A 21,428-nucleotide genomic window follows, 5' to 3' on the forward strand; every position below is an offset into this window, starting at 1 on the left:
CTTTTCAGGAACCCCCTATCCTATTCCCCATCCCCTGCCTCTATGAGGGTTCTCCCCCCGCCCGCCCCCAACTCCTGTCTTCCTGACCTGGCATTCCCCTACACTGGGGCATTGAACACCCTCAGCCCCAAGGGCCTTTCCTCCCACTGATGTCCAACAAGGCCACATATGTGGCCAGCATCACAGGTCTCTCATGTGTATTCTTTGGTTGGTGGTCCAGTCCCCAGGAGCTCTTGGGGGTCTAGCATGTTGACACTGTTGCTCCCTCCATGGGGCTGCAAACCCCCTTAGCTCCTTCAGTCCCTTCTCCAACTCCTTCATCGGGGACCCCCCAAGCTCAGTCCAATGGTTGGCTGCAAGCTTCCACCTTTGTATTTGTCAGGTTCTGGCAGAGCCTCTCTGGAGACAGCCATATCAGGTTTCTATCAGCAAATACTTCCTAGCATCCACAATAACATCCAGGTTTGGTGTCTGTATATGGGATGGATCCCCAGGTGGTGCAGTCTCTGGATGGCCTTTCCTTCAGTCTCTGCTCCACACTTTGACTCCATATTTCCTCCTGTGAGTATTTTGTTCACCCTTCTAAAAAGCACTGAAGCATCTACATTTTGGTCTTCCTTCTTCTTAGGCTTCATATGGTCTGTGAATTGCATCTTGAGTATTCCGAACTTTGGGGCTAATATCCACTTATCAGTGAGTACATACCATATTTGTTCCTTTGTTCACTCTTGTAACGACACACCTGTGAGATCTGTTAGCAGATGCCTTGCTGCTGGGCTTCAACAGCCCCTCCCTAGCCAGCCTTCTTGGGCAGCTGTGGTATGCCAGGAAGACTGGGCCTGAGGCAGAACAGCTTGGGAGAGCACTACTTCAGCCACTTCCAAGAAATATCCACTGTCAGCATTTCCGAATGGGGTGCATTGGATAGTCCTTATTGGTAGCCCCTGAGATGGCATAGAGGGTCTCTTCCAACTCAATCACGTCCTGCCTGTCCTGCCTCACCCTGGCTTTAGCTTATAAAGAGGTAGAAGGGGTAATGTCTTCAGTGAGTCCAGGGGCTATGGTGTACAGAGTGGGAGAGAAGGAAGAACATGGAGGTGGTGGTGTGGGGGTGGTAGATGCAGGAGCTTGGGCCACTGGGATGTTCATCTTAGGGCCTCTCTGCTTTTAAGGCAATGAGATACCTTTCTAGAGATGTGAAGGAAGGCTGTATAGGAATCAAGCCACGGTGGAGTTTTATTGAGGTAGAGAGGGGAACTGGAGGCTCATTTATACACCCGTGCTTCACCAAACACTTGTAGGGTTCTCATCTCCTGCAGACCAAGGCATCCAATAAACTTTTATAGAGCATCCATATACATAAATCCCTATGAGGCCAGAGCTCACAAACTGGGTGGCAGCAATCCGGTCCTGATGATAAAAGGGACCATCACTACTGATGTGCTCCATGTGTGGAAAAGATTCCAGAAATTAAGTAGACCAGGACCATTTTCTGAACTGATGGAGTTTCTCCACTGACTCTCTGCTGAAGCCCTGTGTGTGGCGAGAGGCAGAGGCTGAGGGCTCTAGGTCCTGCAAGCTGCTGTTGCTTCCCATAGTGCAGAGGAGGCTAAGGCCACAAAGGGCACAGAGCTGCTCATTTAAATAAACATGTAGACCTTGCTTCTGAGCCACATCTAAACCAGCCTGGAATTGAAAGGAATCCCAAGGCACATAACCTGCTTGGTTCCATTTTGTCTTGCATCTGAACTGTATGGCCACATAGCCATATATAAAACAATAATCAGGAGTTATCTAATCTCTCTCTCTCAATCTCTACCTTAGTCTCTCCCTCAATCTCTCTCTGTCTTTCTGTCTCTGTCTTTCTCTCTCTCTCCGTGTCTGTGTCTCTCTCTCTCATACACACACACTCCCCCACACTTTTGAGATGTTTTAAAATTATTATTATTATTATTATTATTATTATTATTATTATTATTAGGTTCTTCTACCTCCACCTCCCTTCCAACCTTTATTCCACCCCAATTCCAACTCACAAACACTAGGTAGGAGAGAAAGAAGGTTAGAGTGGAAAGGAGGCATGGACCTCTTTAGACTACTCTCTGCTGGTTAAGGCCATTGGGTTCCTTGGGACAAGTCCAGTCTTCATAGTCATGTCTCCAACTTCTTCTTTTGATCACGACCACATGACAAACTGCAACAACAGCAGCCAGGAGCAGGAAGAGCAGCAGCCTCCTCCTTCGTAGTGCCCCTATCCCTCTCTGGGCTATGTCATTTAGACCCTCTCCAGAGTCCCCCAAATTAAATGAGCTACATCAGGGAAAAAAATCACGCCCTTGCCAATGCAGGAGGCAAATCACAATCACCTGCTGCTGACTGAAGCAGCCTCTTCTTCTGCACCTGGGTTTAAAACAAAGGACATACATCATATAACTGTTTTTTAAAGAGACCAAATTTCTCAATAGAGTGACAGTACCCGCTTTGTCACTGCACCAAGAATCGGGCATAGGCCTGGGGGATTTAACAAAAGACACAGACTAGGGTCACTCCTCAAGGAAGAATGCCAATCTTTATTCCTCTCTGCTCAATTTATACTGAGCAGCATGGGGGGATGAAAAAAATACAAGGAGGAAACCCCCACCTGGGGCTGACTCATCTCCACCTGCAAATGGGCCGAACTGCAAAAGGTAGGATGTTTTTTCTTGCAGAACATAACATCCTGTCTTGAAGCAAACAGGTCCTGCAAAGAGACATCTGGAGTGTCCTGGACACTTGTTATGTGGCTGAAGATGACTTTGAACTTCCAGTCCTCCGGTCTCCACCTCATGAATGCTGAGACCTGAGGTACTCACTGAGATGCTTCCAGGGCTTTCCGCCTGCCTAGCACGTACTCTACCAATTGAGCTGCACTCCTAGTCCCCATATTTTAAGATGTAGGTTTCCTGTAAATGGATTAGACTGACTATAGCCAGCACACAAATTCTTGAGTACCAGAGAAGGCCAGCAGAGGGCAGCCACGGGGCTCCCGCGTGTGCGCTTCTTTCTCCTTCCCTTAAGGGGCAATTGCAGGCTGCTGCACCCAGGATCCCCAGTCTAGACCAGGACTTCTTTCCTATACCCTTATCCTTTAGGCTACATGAACCTATAGAGCCCGGGTCCCCAGAAAAGACATGATCATCACATTCTCCTAGATACATAACCATTTGCATTCAGCTCTGACTTGGAGAAAAAGGATGGTTCAGAGTAGGGAATGCTTGGAAGGGACGGGTGGGCGGGGCTGTGATTAGTGCTCTCAGGTACCTGTGGGCAACGGCTGTCAGTTCCCTCGAGTCTATCCTGTTTTCCCAGTGAAATGTGCTGCCCATACCAGTCCACCCTCCCTGAAACCCCCTGCCCCAGGACGTGGGGCTTTGGGCTGGATGCTAATACTCCACACACCATCGATAGAATGGGCTGAAAAGTATGGCTTCCTCACATAGCTCTGCTGTCGGAGCTCTGGGGAAGTTTTCTTTCCTTTTTTCTTTTTCAATTTTCTTAGTAATGGATCGTTTTTGAAAAAAAATTACAGTTTATTCTTTTCTAAATGAGGGAAAATGATTTTTACTTTTTATTTATTTATTTTTTTGGAAAAGGATGTTTTCAGCTGTGTACGCAGATCTGTGGAGATGGCAGTGAGGAGAAAGTTCCTATGCAGGCAGGAGTGTGTGTGTGTGTGTGTGTGTAGGTGTGTGTGTTTGTGTGTGTGTGTGTCGCTTCTCCATCATCTGAGCCAAACAACTTGTTTTTCCTTTCCAACCCATTGTGGACCTGTACTTTTGTAGACTATAATAAAAACAAATTACCAGAAAAACCAGAATAAAAAAAAGACATACGTACAAAAGACAAACTCTAATTTTATGATTCTATTAAACAAACATACAATTACTGTCAGATTGCTATAAAAGTTTCTAAATATTTGCTGCGATTTTTGTGTTTGTCACAGGTTTCTTGAAAGCAATTCAGGCTGGCACTAGTCGGGTTACTGGTGTAGTAAGCATGGGAAGTGGACAACTCAGGAAGGAGGCAGTCTATGCTCCCTGGAAAGAACTGGAGGCATCGGGTTCTGGCACAGTTTTCCTCCATGAGCTGACACATCTGTGTTTTGATCTTTATATGAGGGGGTGGTTTTTCTCTTGAGGGAGTAGCAATGGTTTGGGGTCTGCAAGTACACTTTGGCTGGCCCTCTGCCTACAGCTGGTCTAGCTTGAGCTGTTCAGTTTTCTCAGCAGGCTCTCTGGGAAGTGGCCATGAGGGGCTTGGTGTTTCCTGGTCCTGATTTGGATGGCTGATAGGACAAGGATGGAAAGGGGCGAGGGGCTTCAGAGAATCTCTTGTAAACAGATCAGCTCCTTGGAAAGTACTTGCAAATTGCCCCGGGATCTTACTGAAATGCAGATTTTTGATCTAACAAAATCTGGGGTTGGGTCTGTACAGCTGCATATCTATTAAGTACCCAGGTAACCTTGATACTGTTGATTTTGGAGAGCACGGGGAGCCACTGTATAAGATGTTAGCAGGTCTATGGAGCTGCCTGGAAGATAACATTGATGTTTCTTTCCTAGGCGAGGCACGTGGAGTCTGGTGTCAGACTCTTTAAGTCAGAGTCTGCTGTCTGGGATTCAGAACAGGAACCAGTAAAGCTGTGCCAGGGCCTCATACCAACACCAAACTGTCAGGTGCTGGAAGTGAGCGGGAGGAGCAACACAAAGCAAATGGACAGATTTCTTTTAACAAACTAGATTTTACAACCACTTTTTAAGTGCAAGAAATCAGTGACTGACTTTTCTGGGGTACTCTGTAGTCTGGAGCCTTGGGGGAGCTGAGGTCTGTTTCTGAGCTGGGCATGCTCAGGATTGCAGGCGAAGGCAGAGGTTTGGCTGTCTTCATGGTCCTGACCCCATGTCAAGATTCTATGATATTGTATGGGCAGCCTATTTGCTGAACTTCTGAGAGGCCTGTTAGTCCTATAGTCAGGGCTTCCTGCTTTCCTTTCAGGATAAAGGTAAGTAATATTTTCTTCCTATATAAAAATCTATCTGTCCATTTATCCACAAACACACATCCATATCTATCTGTATCTAGTTATCTAGTATCTTATCTACATCCTCTTATCTGTCATGTTATCAATTATTTATGTCTGTCTGTCTATCTATCTATTGCTATCCAGTCATCTATCTATCCAAATCTATCTATCATTCCAAATCTGTCTGTCTGCCTATTTATCTATCTATCTATCTATCTATCTATCTATCTATCTATGTATCAATCCATCTATCTATCTATCTATCTATCTATCTATCTATCTATCTATCTTCTATGTATCTATCTATCTTCTATGTATTATCTATTATCTATCTAATCTATATATTATCTATCATCTATCTGTCTGTGTATCAGTCTATCATCTGTCTATCTGGAAGTAAAACTCTTTTCCATTCATACTGAAAGAAGATATCTGTGGCTTTGTGTACAATGGTATGTCTGGAACTCTGTGTGTATGTGTGTGTGTGTCAAGGTGGGAATTGTTCATTCTCACACCATTGCTTGGTTTCCCACTCAGAATACAATCCACAGTTCAGGAGCCCCTGGCCAGGAATAGGGCATAGGGTCTTTCTCACTGCCTGGCTAGGAACTGGGTAACCCACAGAGGGAACTTGGAGCCAATGCTGAGTGCTGGAAGCTGGAGGCTGGAGGCTGGAGGCTGGAGATGGTATATGCTGGATGGAGGAAGACACTGCACTAACAGCATCATTGTAAAGACCAAGGGGATCTTGGCAGGTCCTGGTGTTTGGATCCAGACTGTTAGTGGGAATCTCATTTGTATCTCCTTTTATCCAGCGATGCATAGAGAGGACTGTCCTATAGGAAAGTTAGGTCAGTACAGGGAGGCAGGACAAAGGATGAGAAAAGGGCAGGGATTCCTTACGAGGAATTCCTTACTCCTTACTAGGTCTTTTGGGATGGCTGTCTCAGGACTGGTTGTGGGAGGAGAGACATTCATGTCAGGGTGTTGACCTTTATCTCATCCTACCTTCTGGCTTCTTGCTTCCCTTCCCCAAGAGAATACAGACCTTTTTACTTCTATTTAATTTGGACACAGGAAGAATTAGGGATTGTTGACTTAGATTCTTGTCCCAACTCATCTACCACCAAGTGTGTAACCTTACTTACTTGTCATCATATCTGAGAAGTCTTTAGCTCTCTCAACCATGGAAAGGGTGACACCACCAACTTCCTCATAAGAATGATAGAAAGGCTCAAGAGAGATATAAAAGATGATTGAAAAATAACTGCCACAAAGTATAGCATCCGTATATGAAAATATCACAAGGAAACCCATAATGCTACATGCTAACTTCAAAGATATCAAGAGCTTGGAAATGCCAGGGATTTAGCAAGTAAGGGATCTGAAAAGAGTTACTAACCATCTTTTTTTAACAGGGTTTGAAGAAATAAATTGGATCCATAGCAGCAATGACCATCTCACCACCAGGCTTGTCGGTAGCCAGATAATTAGCATGTCGCTCTTGGTCGAGGCAGTTCCTGAGACTGGGGAAACAACTGTTCAGAAATACATCCCCAAGTAGCCCAGGAGACACAAGGACAGCTGTCGGGGAAAACATGTGGCCTGGAGCAGCCTTGTAAGTGGGAATGGGAGATGGATGGCTCAGAAGGTGCTAGCATGAGTAATCATGTTGTGGATGACCATGGAACCCCTCCCCATGGGGACCCTACCCTCTGCCAGATACTCCAATCGAGGTCTGATTTCAGTGCAGCGGGTATGGTGGGAGGTTACAGAGGAGCGAAGTCTGACTCCTGACAGGTAGAGGGGGTAAGAGACCATGTGGGACAGAACATACCAACCGAAGGGAACTTCTTGGGCTCACTTATTTCTCTGGAGATGCTGTTTTTAGCTTCACAGGAATAGTTCTTGGCACTCCACTCTGCCTTTACTGAGACGAGGAGGGAGGCAGCTCTGCCAGAGGGAGCCACGGGGTTTCCCTAGGACTTCTTCATCAATGTAGAATGAGTAAAAGATTGGAAGGGAGCCCTGCTGGGCCTCACAGAGGAACTCCACCTTGTCTCCTACAGCAAGGTTAGTGGCTTCATGTTGCAGAGTGAGCACAGGATGGGGATACAGGAGCTAGAGGAGGGCACACAGAATGGGAGAGTCAGCCTGACTGCCCGGGATCCAGGATCCTTTCTCCCTGGAACTCTGACTCCCAGGGAATGCTGCTGCCTTAGGAGTACCTCTCTTCCCTCCCCCACTTACTCCAGAATTGGATATTCAGATAGTCACTCTTTTTCTGAATTTTGCCATCCTCAGTGTCTACCATACACTGGTAAATCCCAGAGTTTTCCTCCTTGGCTTCTGGAGAAAATGCTGGGTTGTGACTCCTGTGTTGAACGGCATGGTTGTTCTTGTAGAAAGAGTAAAATAGCTTTAAAGCTGTCTCCTTGGGGTCCACCTTTACCATACACTTCAGCATCACAATCTGTTGTCTCTGAAGAGGTGAATTGTTTCAGCACAGGATTCTGGAACAACTCTGGGGAGACATGAATCCAGGGCTCAGGAAGAAAGTCCCAGAGAGTGAAGCCCAGGAGACTGAGGACTGATCTGCACAGGTCAGGCTAAAAGTATGAGACCAGAAGAGAGAGAGTTTCACCCCTAGAGCTTGTCCATTGCTCTCATGCAGGGAATGTAGAATGACTTCCAAAACCAGGTCCCATGAGAATCCCAGAAAGTCAGAGCTAGAAGACTCCTTAGTGCTTGAGGTCCTCAGAGGTGATAAGTAGGTATCTGGGCTGGTCCAGGGCTCTCCCAAATTCCTTGCATCCTCTGGCTGCATGTTGATCATTTTTAGAAAAGATTTATTTTATTTATATGAGTATACTGTCACTCTATTCAGATACACCAGTAGAGGGCATCAGATCTCATTACAGATGGTTGTGAGCCACCCTATGGTTGCTGGGAATTAAACTCAGGACTTCTGCATGTTGGACATTATTGTGGAAATCTCAGGTCCCAACAAATTACCCCATAATCATCTGGAGAGAGAGGTCCTTTCCAGAGAGCCACTGCCCTCCAGGAACCATGAGCAGTACCTTATTGTCCCACCAGATCCCTCCAACTGGTGACTCACCTTGAGCTTCAGTCACAGAAGCTGCAAGAGATCAAGGTGATAAAATTAAATAGCAGAAGCACTTTCACAGGAACACCTGGTATTTATATCATTTTGAGCTACCACCCACCCACCCACAAGCCACTCATTTGTCTATCACCCTACTATCTAACTCATTCATCTATCACCCTACTATCTAACTCATTCATCTATCACCCTACTATCTAACCACCAAGTCCCTTAATTATTTCCCCAAGCAATTGACTAGCAAACATTTATAGTGGACACCTTCCCCATAATGGTCTACACTATGTCTGGTCAAATTTTGTCTTTCCAGACTGTCCTTCCCTAGCACCCTGATCAGAAGTTTTCTGGTGATGCCCCACACTATCTTTGATCAAAGTTTGTCTTTCTGGGCATGCCTTCCCTAGGACCCTGATCAGAAGAATTCTCATGTTCCTAGAATCCTATTGTATTACGGTTACTTTCTAAAGTAACAGTACTCTGCAGATCTATTACTCGTATTCTTAAGAAGATTGGCAGTATTCCAATTTATTTGTAAGACAAGGTCTTACTCTGTAGTCTAAGCTGCCCTTGAACTTATCATATAGCCTAGGCTAGCCTCTGTCTCATGGAAATCCTCCTGTTTCTGGTTCCTGGGTGCTGATATGACCAGTCTGCTCTTTCAAGTGTAGTTTGAATTTGTCTTATTTGTTAAGTTGCCAACACATTATTGCTACATTGTCTCTCAGTAGGAAGTGTGGTGAGCTTTCCCATCTAACTGGTTCTTGGGTTTGGTTTAAAGTCAGCTAAGGACTGTCTCTCGAACGTTCCACATTTAATGCAGAGGCAGATCCTCTCATGTTTGATGTGGGGACCTCTAGCCTTCTAGATACCTGAGAATTGATAAGTAGTAATTGTTGACCAGTATGGTGACCACACCATGCATGCTATTTCCACATATCTCTGACGAGGAGGAAGGAATGGACAAAGCATGGGACTCAATCTCTGATGGATAGATATTGTCATTCTGGTTTGATCTTGTTACTTGGAATACTCCAGAATGGTTTCTGAGAGCCTTGCTTCTCCCCCTTGTTGAATAGGGATCAAAAAAAAAAACCTGCTCTAGAAAGTTCTAATGGCTAGATGAGACAAGCATGCTACAGAGCAGGCGGTTGATAATTCTGTTCTGCTTTTCTTCTTCTCTCTGTCCACATCTGAGAGGAAATACAGATGTGTGCTTTACTGCAATGGTTAGCACATGCCCACCCGTGGGTATGTGCCTTAAGCTGTTTTTCTGAGGTGTCTAACAATCAAGTGTGACCACTTGTGTCTAGTTCTCCACTATACTGAATGCCTTAAAGCTGGTCACCGGCTCCTTCTCACTAGCTTTGCAGTTTGCTATCTAGATCCTGGCTTCAAACTGAGGCATCTTGGACTTGATATCAAGACAAGTCCCAAGGTCTGTTCCTTCCACGAGGTCCTAGAACTCCACCCCACTACCCCATGAACCTTCTACTGAAGTGTATTCAGCCCAGGTAGCCTTCCCCTGCAGTAGCGTGAGTGTCAGCCACTTGCCAAGATGGCTATCCCTAGAGCACAGATTGGCACTGTGATGTAGAAGAGGGAAGAATCCAATGTGGAGTAGCTGCTTTCTTCAACAACTTTACATTTTCCCAAGCTCTGTCCAGGTAGAGATCACAGTTTGGAACAATTTTGCTTGTTTGTCCATGGAATAAACCAAACAAGCAAACGGAAATGAAACAAACAAGCAAACAGTTCATTGGAAAATAAGTTTTCTTTCTTTCTCCCCCCACAGCCCCACCCAAAAGGTCAAGTAACTGAGGAAACTGCCAATGGAAATTATACATACAAGGTGAAATTATACATACAAGGTATAACCTGTTCGATCTAGGTGAGGCTGAGCTGAGTTTAGGGGATCAGAGACCCTCTGCAATGTGAGCTTTTACTCTGGAGTGGTCACAACGTGACTGGCCCATGTGGCTGTGGAAATGGCAGGGAGAGAGACAAGGATTATTGACTTCAAACCAGCCCCAAGGACCAATAAGTTGGCAAAGCTCATCATATTACCTTCAGAGAGACAACATAGGCAGAAGAGGAGAGATGACCTGAGAAGGGCTTTGGATAATCATGTGCAGGACTTTTGACCAAGGGAGAACTCTGGCCATCAGTAAATGGTACTCAGAGAATTCTAAGGCTTCATGAGAGTCTCATTGTTGTTGAACACAATGAGCGGCCCTTACTCCCCTGTCTCTGCTCTTTCCCCTGATGCTCCCAGGGGACTGCTTTTCCTCACTGTAGTCTCAAAAATTATTTCATAGGGTAACAGTGACTATGAGAAACAATGGGACCTCAGAGTGCATTTCTCTAGTTTATTTCTGATTAACTGAGGGCCCTCCTTGCCAAGAACCTTTGCAAAGGAGATAGAAGTTCTTCTACCCTGTGACAGTTTCCCTCGGCTTGCCAGTAAGCCCATGCTTTCCTCACGCACCACACACTAATTCTCTGTGAATCTGGAAAGGAAAGGCTAGGACCAACCAGCATCTTAAAGACTACTTGCAGGAAGGGACACCAGAGCCCCTTAACTCACCCCAGGGCAGTAGAGCCATCCAGAACCGCACGGTGCCTTTGCTGAGGCAGAGCTGGCCACACAGTAGGCAGAGCTGAAGCCATGGAGAGGGAAACTAGTCCTTCTGAGGTGGGGGTGAGTGGTGGCCCTTCTGATTCAAGAGGTGCTAAGCTTTGAGGAAGTGGTCGCTGACAGGGAATTCTACTTGTCTGCCCTCAAAGGACCTAAGTCAAAAGCTATCACAACCAAAGGTGCCAACCAGTCAGGAGTGGTGAGGTTGTAAAAAGGTCTCCAGCCATTCCAGACGCCTCTCTCCCTCGCCCTCCCTCTCTCTTTCCTCCTCCCAGAGCTTCCTCTCTCTATTCCCTGTGCATGCCTTTTCTCATGGCCCTCCCTGTGCTTCTGCCTCTTCCTCAGGTCCTTACTCTCCTCTTCCAATAAACACTTTTTTACACCAGATCTGTTGCATGGTGTAGTTTTTCAGGGGTGCAGCTTGGCTCAGGCCTGCCAAATGGACCTCACACCCCCTGCGTGCCGATTATATTTCATGACAGAAAGTGTGGGAGAAATTTGGTAAGCTCATATTGGCATTTCCTCTTTGTTATATAGTGTGCCCTCCCCGCAGCCTTGAGTGGGTTAATTCAGACCTTGCTCTGCCACAGCCTAGCCCACCTAAGGTGGAGCCTTCTGACCTAGCTGAAGTCTATTGTCCTGCCACATCTGCAGCTTCCTGCCACATCTCAGCTGATCAGCTGAGCTCATCTTCCTGATGAGATCCTGGCAAAGTGGGGGATGTGGGAACCCTACCCCTTTAACTTCGGACGTAAGAATCAAACTTTGGGCCTTGATCACAATCTTTGTCTTGGTCTCTGTCTTCTCATCTCATCTCTTCCCATCCATCCCCAGCTTTCCTTTCAGGAACCCAGTAACCTGTGGTCGCTGGTGGCTACAATATATAATATAAATATGTTATATATTATATAAACACAATATATTTAATATATAACACTCAATAAATATGTAAATATATTAAATATAAATATTAAAAATAAATTTAATGTGTATATATAAATATGTAGTAAATTGATAATAATAAATTGATTTTATCCAATAATAAATTGATTTTATTCAACACAAAGTATGAGAGAATCAGGTAAATCACTTAAGCAGCATTTTCTCTGGCTTCACAAAGCTCATGGCCAGGGAACCAGGAATAGATTACAGTCATGAGGTATCTCTGGAAAGCTTCAGAGACCGTTTGGATTCAGTCTCAGCCTCCCTGAGTGACAGAGTAATACTGAAAACCACTAGCCACTCAACTTTCCTCCCTCCAGTCACCTGATGAAGTCTTTCCTTGCTATAGTCTGGCTCTAGAATCTTCCCTCAAAACACATGTATTAAAGGTTTGACTTTGGGTCTATTTACGAGGCTGAGCTTAAGTGAGAGGATGTATGATCCAAGTTCTTCCTATTGCTCTCTGCTTCCCAGCATCCGTGAGGTAACAGACCTTACCCTGTGTTCCCCGACTTGCTGCTGAGCCAACAGATGCAGAAATGGATTCAGCCCCTGTGGGAATACGTGTGGCAGGATTTACTAAGAGTAAAATGAGGACACATGATGACCCTGTCTCCTCCTGAGAATGCCTTTACCCAGGCATCGAAAGACAAGCAAAGTGTGTTCATACAAGCTTTATCAGTAAAAGATAAAAACTGAAAGAACTCAAAGGTTCCTCACAGAGATCTCCATTGTCACTGAGGACAGAACAGAACACACGACATGAAAGAGGGAGGGATCTCGTTAAATGGCAGGAGGAATTTTTTGACAATATGGCTTTCTGAGGAAGTCTAGACAAGATAAGTTAGTTCTCCACTAGTGAAATGAGCCATTTCACTAATGGAATGAGCTATATATGTGTGTGTGTGTGTGTGAGTGTTTCAAGCCAGAGATACACACACACACACACACACACACACACACACAGAGTTTATGCAGGTTTATTGGGAAGCTGCTCTCTCTTTTTTTAAAGCATTATTTATTTAGTTTATGTATGTGAGTACACTGTAGCTGTCTTCAGACACACCAGAAGAGGGCATCAGATCCCATTACAGATGGTTGTATGCCACCATGTGGTTGCTGGGAATTGAACTCAGGACCTCTGGAAGAACAGTCAGTGCTCTTAACCACTGAGCCATCTCTCCAGCCTGGGGAGCTGCTCTTGGGCAGGCAAGTTCTCTGGCCTCAAGGAAAAAAGCTAGGGAAGTTGCCAATGGAAAGGAGAAAAGAGGCAAAAGAAAGAAAAAGAAAGACTGCACACAGAGAGTTAGAGTGTTGGGGCCATGAGTACATAAATAATAAGGAAAGGGCTCTTGAAGTCAAAAGCAACTTTATTCACTGCAGAAAAATGCTTCTAACCAGTTAGGGTCGAGGTCAGGCTTGGAGCTGAGAACAATGACCCTGAAAAGGTGGGAGCACTCTTAACTTTCCCTCAATTTGAAGGGGGTCAACCCAGGCCACGTGGTTTTACTGAAGTGAAAAGAATGTAGGGCTTGAGGGTTTGTAGTAAAGTGAGGTAGCAGAACGATACTGGAGGTACTCTGGGCTCCTCAGAGAGGAGAGAATGAGAGAGAGAGAGAAAGAGAGAGAGAGAGAGAGAGAGAGAGAGAGAGAGAGAGAGAGAGAGAGAGAGGATACTCTGGGTTCCTCAGAAAGGAGAGAATGAGAGGAAGAGGGAGGGAGGGAAAGAGAGAGAGACAGAGACAGAGAGCGAGACAAGAGACAGAGAGAGACAGAGAAAGAGAGAAAGGGAGAGAGAGAGGGAGAGAGAGGGAGAGGGAGAGGGAGAGAGAGGTAGAAGGAGGAGGAGGGAGGGAGGAGAGACCAAAATTTCTGGATTATATAGGGAAGAGCCTGTGGAGGTAGGGCAACCCGACCTCTAGGCTGGAAAGTTCAGGGTTGAGGGCAGGTTATTCCAGGTAGGGACTGAGGGACGCTGGGAGAAGCTAGAGGCCAAGTCTGCTTTGGTGTGTAAAATACCTTTGACCCAGGGTGTGAAACCGAACACTACGTATTTGAAGAAAATTATCCATTTCCTGATGAAGGCGCGAGCAGAGAGTGTGAGCTTCCTATGTTCTTGCCAAAGAGTCTCTGACTTGGTGGAAGTGGGAACCCCATCTGACTCCGACTCTCTAGGTGGTGGTCTGGTGGTCGGATTGCTTTAGTGTTCACGTAGTAAGTAGGGAAGACAGAGTCCAGCGTCTTACCCACTCACCTAGAGGGGTTAGCACCTGCCTGCAGATTTCCGGGTTTTCTTCAACTTTGTTCAGCAATGGGTCCCCGTGAGAGGTGGTGGTCAGTTCCGGCGAAGGAGACAGAGTGGTCTCACACGCAAAGCATCTGTGATGTTGGGAGCACAGAATGCTCAAAGCATCTCCCTGGCTTCATCTACTGTCACTGTGTCCCAGCAGTTGTGAGTGTGAAGTGGATCCTAGGTCATCACCCACCCCCCTGTGGGTGACATGCTGGTATATATACCTTCAGGGGTGGATGAATTGACTCTCTGAGCTCAGCTGGCTGCCCATCCTTGGGGAGGAAGGTGACACTGTAGAGTAACAGCAAGGTTACAAATTTACCCAAGTCAGAAATCTTCTAGGACCCAGCCTACACTGAATGGAGACCTACTACGGGTTAGTGAAAGGCTCCGAACCCATCACGTTGTGCATGCATCGCAGCCCGACACTGTCACCCACAAAGTGCACCGGAGAACCACGCAACCAGTTACAAAAAAGGGACACTGCAGGGGTTTTGAGCAGGCATATCATTCGGTGTTGGGCTGCACTCATATCCTTGGCTGCAGGTGAGCCACAGCTGCAGGGGATTGGAGAGAGAGGTGCAAGGATTCTCTTCCAAATGAGGCTGGAACCCCCAGAACCTAACTGTGTAGCTCACTGTCACGGCAGCAGCTGTGAGGGCCAGTGGTTGTGGAGAATGAGAAATGTCAGTTTAACTCCCAGGAGGGCAGAGGGGAACGGTGACTGGGGACAGCTCTGGGCATGGGAGCAGCAGGCTAGGTGTGGAGTCAATCAACCATCCAAGCTTGAATCCTTGCATTGATTCTTGATCTGATGAGACACCTTGGCTAAGTTTTAGAACTTAGTTTGGGTTTCAGGGACCTTATCGCTAAGATGAACAAATGATTAGACTTTGAATGGAAGGGAGGTTCCCTGAGATTTGAAACCATGAGGCGCTTAAACAGTGCCGTCCCTCGGAGCACTCTAAGATGCTGAAAATGTCCCTATGGTAGCTCTTGGTTGCACTGTAGATATCAAATAGTTGAAACTGGCTGGCAAGGCTGACGAACTACAACTGCATTGGCTTTTGTTTTAGTCAATTTAGTGTTTGACGGTACGCATGGCTCTTGGCTGCCTTCTTGATTATCACAGGATTAGAGCCATAGCCCACAAGGAGGAAGTACTTGATGAAGGCTAGCGTTGTTCGAGGAGTGAGCCAGGCCACCTGTCCCTGCTAGACTTCCTCCTCAATGTCACTTCTTGGGAGGTCCAAAAGATGAAGCAACCTGAGTGCAGGTACTTAGTTGTTCAGCTTGTGACTGGGACCATATGGTTTCGGCAAATTGGAGACATGTAATACATGCTTAAAAACTTAGGACAGGAGCTGAAAGGTGAGGCATAAGGTAAAGGAAGGAACCAGATTAGAACTGAATTCTGGGCCTGGTCTGCAAGAGAGGAATCATTACATTAGGAGGCATCTAGCCAACTGCCCCCCCCCCCCTCCCAATCTCCCTTCCTCCAGAGGCGGCTAGGCAGAACTTGGAAGGGACAATGGGAAACTGTGTTTGAGTCATGTCTGCAGCGACTCCTTGTGGCCACATGGATAATAGTTGCTTTAAGAAAGTTATTTCCCCCTCTAAGTGAGATTTAGAGGGAGGGAACTGGGTGGGAGAAGGGGTGAGGAGGGGAAGCAGGGGATGGGGATCAGGTGTGGGGAGGGGGTGAGAGGCCTGGGAGAGAGAACGGAAATTGGTGGGGGTGGGGCACCTCTGGAACAAGTCAGAGACTGGGGGCAGTGACATGGCGGTGACCCTAGCTGAGACTCCTAGCAGCTGAGCGTATAGAGACTGAAGTGGCCACCTCCTGTAGCTAAGGTGAAACATCCAGTGGAGGGAGGAGGACACCAACCCACCAACAAAACCTTTGACCCAAAATTTGTCCTGCCTACAAGCCCAGGGATAAAGATGCAGCAGAGATTGAGGGGCCGGCCAACCAGTGACTGGACCAACTTGAGACCTATCCCATGGGAGAGAGAGAATCCCTGATTCTATTAATGATATGCTACTGTGCTTGCAGACAGGAGGCTAACATAGCTGTCTTCTGAGAGGCTTCATCCAGCAGTAGATAGAAACAGATGTAGAGACCTACTGCCAAACATCAGGTGGAGCTTGGGCATAGGACTGAGGGAGCCAGAGGGGTCAAGGACCCCAAGAAGACCTACAGAGTCAGCTAACCTGGGCCCGTGGGGGCTCACGAAGACTGAACCACCAACCAAAGAGCATGCAGGGGCTGGACCTAGACCCCCTACAGATTTGTAGCAGATGCGCAGCTTGGTCTTCAAGTGGGGTCCCTAACAATTGGAGCAGAGCCTGTCTCTGACTCTGTTGCCTGCCATTGGATTTCCTTCCCTTAGCTGGACCGCCTGGTTGGACCTCAGTAGGACAGGAAGTGCTTAGTCCCGCTGTGACTTGATGTCCCAGAGTGGGGTGGTATCCCTGTGGGGGGGGGGCTGCGCTTCCCATTCTCTAAGAAGAAAAGGAGGGAGGGTAGGGGGAGGGGCTTGTGAGGGTAGGCCTGGGAGGAGAAGAGGGAAGGGGGATGACTGGATTTGGGATGTTAAGTGAATAAATAAATACATAAAATCTAAAACAAAAGATTTTTGAAATTAATCTGCAAATGCCATTTCTCTCTCCACTGGCTCGCCCACCTTTTCTTCCACCTGGGTTTTCAATAATCCCTACAGCCAACAAACTTACACACACTCCTCTCTATTTCTAGCTCTTTGGCTCCTTGAGCTCAGAAAGAGTCCAGCACACACTAGGATACAGTCTTTGTGTGTCTTAAGACATTTTTTCCCATTATTCTGTTTACCACACTGTATGGCATTTTTTTTTTTTAATTTTTGGTTTGTTTTTAATCAAAATCTTCCCCTATTTCATGTTCAGGCGTTTCAAAGTCAAATGTGGAATCCAGCACATTTTTGTGTCTCTCGTCCTTGCTTAGAACACGAAGTTCAAGATGCATCGAAGTGTAGTCCCTAGGGATGCTGGAGACAGAAAAAAAAAATACTCATTAAAGTCTTGGTTAAGATGGTTTGTGAGTGGAGTTCCTGAGCTGGCGGCTTAACCTTATTGAAACTCAGGTTAAACATTTGTATCATGGTAATAATGACACCCAATTTTTTGTTTGTTTGTTTTTTTTTATTTTTGAGACAGGGTTTCTCTGTGTAGCCCTGGCTGTCCTGGAACTCACTCTGTAGACCAGGCTGGCCTCGAACTCAGAAATCCGCCTGCCTCTGCCTCCCAAGTGCTGGGATTAAAGGTGTGCGCCACCACTGCCAGGCTTACAACACCCAGTTCTTAGTAGTGTACAGAGAGCTACACTTCACTTACAGAGTGACTTGAGTTTTTACCGTCCCCTCTCTGCCCTGCCTCCAGGAGTTAGATTCTTGCATCCTTTCTTAGGAACTTTCCACTGCACTGATAATGGTATTCGACTGCCCCACACCCCATGAATTCCGTTATGCCATCTCAACTTGGTCTTTTCACTAGATGCTTCTGAAAAAAAAAATGCTCATGTTTTTCTTCACCTCGAAGCAGCTCCAAAGAAGCCAGCAGCCCTCCCCCTGCCACACCTGTGACAGCTCACTCAGTCATTTGGCATCAGGATGCCTGCCACACATTGTGGTGGTGGGTGTTCTAAGATTCTGACCTTAGTCCTGAGAGCATGTGGGTAAGGCCATGTTCCTATCTGGAATCGGCTTCACTTAGCGAGTATAACATTAAAATCCAAGCTTGCGGGATGGAGCGATGATGGCTCAGTGGTTACAAGCACCCACCCCCAGCACATACACGGCAGTTCATAACTGATTGCAACTTCAGCCTTAGAGCATCCAATGCCTTTTTCTGACCTCCACGGGTGTTGCATACATGTGGTGCACAGACACGCAGGCAGGCAAAACACACCCACACAAAATGAAAAATAAAGGAAAAGAAAACTTTTTTTTAAAAAAATCGACTTATGTACCGTACCACAGAGCAAAAAATGCTTGGAAAACCCTTAGGTGTGCTTGCTGCCCAGACCCCACGCCTCAACTCAACCCAGCCTGTCTGTCTTCCAGCCTCCGTCACAGCTCTAGTATATCTGGGAAGTGGGCTTGATCTCGTTGAGTTAATGTCAACGTTGTTCCTGGTGACTGTTGCTCCCTTCTTTAAAACCAAGACGCAATCTCTCTCTTCACTTGGCTCCCATCTCTGTATGGAACTTTCCCATCATCCTCTGCAGGCACAGTCTCCCCTCCTCCCTCTAGCGTTTTTTTTTTTTTTTTTTTTTGAAGGAGCTCTGTAGACTCTGGTCGCAGGCTCATTTTATTTTACTCCAGACTGTGTTCTCGTCTATGCCACAGGTTAAATTACCATCCATAATTCAGTGAAGCCCCAGTACGTCTTTCTTGGCCAAGGTCTAACCAAACGTCAGATACGAGTGTCCAGCTGCTTCTGTAGAAGCTTCTGTAGTTGAATGCGGGCATTCAACTCAACCAACGGAGACCGAATCCTCCCGTCCTGTACTGAGTAGTCTTCACCATCAGCTGGACAGCATCACCATGGAAATATACCTCTGAGCATGTCTCTGAGGATGCTTCCCGAAAGATTAACTAAAGCAGGTAGCCCCATCCTAGGGCCTTGGGTCCTGGCTGCTTGGAGGTGGGGCGCCAGCATGCATTTGTGTTTCCTGATGGCCCACAGTGTAATCAGCTACCTTAGCCATCTCAGCCATGTTTTCCCTGCCAGGTTGGTCTGTGTCCTTAAACCACGAGCCCAAACAAACCCTCCGTTCCTTAAGTTGCTTTTGTGATGTATGTTGTCACGACAATGGGAAAAGTAATATTCCTCCTCCTAGCCTGGTCCTCTCTTGGTGTTTTCTTTGTGAGCTAACGGGGCCACTTAACCCAATATACAAATCAGAGAGATGGCTCCGAAGTTAAAGGGTAGGCCCACAACCAAAAATATAAGAAATCAAATGTCTTGATCTTGATTATAATCAAAGTGCAAATTAGTCAGCAAATATGTTATCACTAATACACCCTACGATATAATCGAATAAATCCCCTTTGTAATATGTATTCATTTTATTTATTTTGTTCCTCTGAAGAGCCCTGTTGACAGGGCTGGGAAGCCCTGTCCTGACCACTGCCTGGCCCCTGTTTGGACCACAGCCTGGCCTCTGTGCTGACCACCGCCTGGCCCCTGTGCGGACCACTGCCTGGCCCCTGTGCGGACCACTGCCTGGCCTCTGTGCTGACCACTGCCTGGCCTCTGTGCTGACCACCGCCTGGCCCCTGTGCTGACCACCGCCTGGCCCCTGTGCTGACCACCGCCTGGCCCCTGTGTACATACATCCTGCCTTATCATCTGGCACCTTCATCTGGTGCTACAAACACCTCTTGCGTTCTTTCTCCCCCAGGGCTGCGCGTTTCTGGAAGGCAAGGGCCAGGCTTGCCCTGTTCCTTGCTGCACTTAGATGTCTGGCAGAGCATGTGTTCAACAAACAGAACAGAACAAAACGAAACAGGTTTAGAATGAGCACCAGAGTCTCCCGACCCCCCTCTTGGCATTCTTGCTCGGCACAGGAACGTGATGGATGGCTGCTAAACTGTTGGAGGTTGGGGAGGTGGGGTGTGAGGCTGCTTCACTAAGGGCGGTTGTTTGGCTCTGAGTTGGTCCATTGTCCACGTAACTCAGTGGCCGTATACTTCCCGTAGTTCAAGTGTCCCGTAGTCCACCTGTTTGGAGCAACTTTGTCACCGCAGTTCTTTTGGCTCATAACTCCGAGTTCCAGTTCTAGTATCTTTTTTTTTTTTTTTTGGGTTTTCGAGACAGGGTTTCTCTGTATAGCCCTGGCTGTTCTGGAACTCACTCTGCAGACCAGGCTGGCCTCGAACTCAGAAATCCACCTGCCTCTGCCTCCCAAGTGCTGGGATTAAAGGCGTGTGCCACCACCACCCGGCCTAGTATCTTATTTTTATGCCTCTTTACACCCCTCCTCATGTGCACCTCCGTAGGTAACAGGTTAAACTTCGCCTGTGTGCTTCAGATAGGACAGGACATCTGTCACGGACGACACGTGGTTACTAAGAGCAGCATTAATAATTTGGGAATGGCTTCATCGAAAGGGCTGAAAACTGCTGGAGGCTTATTCTCCCCTGGAGATCGAGGAAGAAAAGCATATATAATTAAAGTGATAAATTGGATTTTTTGGGGGGGCTTCTCTGTTTACCACTGTCAAACATAATCTATTTCATGCATTTATACGGAATGCATAAAATAGGTCAGAATTAATTTTCTTCAGTTTGCTTATTTTCCCCTCCAGGGGTGATGCATAGCCCAGATAGGGAGGGGACAACTGTAAGACTTGTGTATTCAGAGGAGATGGTAGTGGAAGATTTAGTGTATGAACCCTGGGAGCTGGTGACACCCATGAGCAAGCAAACAATAACGAGAGGTAATGAGTGTCTGTGAGACAGCTTGGGACCTGGATCAGAGGGAAGGGAGTTAGCTTCACTATGCCGTCTAGTGAGCAGTGGGGCTTGGACTTCAATCTCCTTCCTTCTTTTCTCTAAGTCCCTTCTGTATGCTCTCGTCCGCTGCTCCCTCCACTCTCTCTCTACTGTGTTCCTTTCTTCTGCATGTGGATGCAAATAAACACCGCAAATAATTCCCTCCATCACGCCCCTGTCTCACTCTGGCTTACCTCATTGTTCTTTCCTCAGAGCTTCTCAAAAGAGCCACCCATACGCAAATCTTCTGCAGTCCCCACTCACTCGTCAACCTCGGGCCATCTGGCCTCCACCCCTGCAGAGAGCCCCCACTCCTCTGAACTGCTTTTGTCAAAAACCATAAAGGCTCCTGTTCTGCCAGCTCCAAGGGGAGGGGGCTGGTTCCCTGCTTGTGTGTTGTTTACTTGGTTACGTAGTAGCATTTGTAACAGTTTGAACCACTGCTTCCAACTTGAAACACGGTCCTGGCTTGGCATCTCTCGAGCCCTGCAACACCCCCACCCATTCTTCTACTTCCTTAAGTCTATTTACTGGGTTCTCTTTTCCCTACAATAAAATGGAGGGGCGCTTGGAGTTTGGTCCCAGCCTTTTTTTTTTTTTTTAATTGACACTGTCTGCCTAATTGCATGGCTTCGAAGAACACACCAGTGACACCTAAATTTATACCTCTTGACCCTACTCAACTTTTCCCACGGACTTCTGGGACTTCGTCAGCTCTGGGCCTCCACTTGTGTGGCTGACAAACGACAGAATGAAACTCTTCATCCTTCTCTTGGCAAGGAACCACCCACCCGTTCACCCTAGTTATAGCCCCTCTTCAACTCCCACCGCAT

At 46.8% G+C, this 21,428-nt stretch overlaps 1 protein-coding gene across 1 annotated transcript; it reads right to left on the reverse strand.

Moving 5' to 3' along the window:
- Nucleotides 1-6,473: 6,473 nt before the first annotated feature.
- On the reverse strand, nucleotides 6,474-21,428 carry Fcrl6 (Fc receptor like 6). Its single transcript, XM_031379158.1, is given in 11 exon segments — nucleotides 6,474-6,529; nucleotides 6,532-6,588; nucleotides 6,900-7,035; nucleotides 7,037-7,171; nucleotides 7,173-7,183; nucleotides 7,313-7,532; nucleotides 7,534-7,586; nucleotides 8,184-8,204; nucleotides 14,021-14,145; nucleotides 14,434-14,616; nucleotides 21,424-21,428. Coding segments are annotated over 11 exon segments (1,002 nt in total).

Source organism: Mastomys coucha, unplaced genomic scaffold, assembly GCF_008632895.1.
Source record: "Mastomys coucha isolate ucsf_1 unplaced genomic scaffold, UCSF_Mcou_1 pScaffold1, whole genome shotgun sequence".
NCBI lineage: Eukaryota > Metazoa > Chordata > Mammalia > Rodentia > Muridae > Mastomys > Mastomys coucha.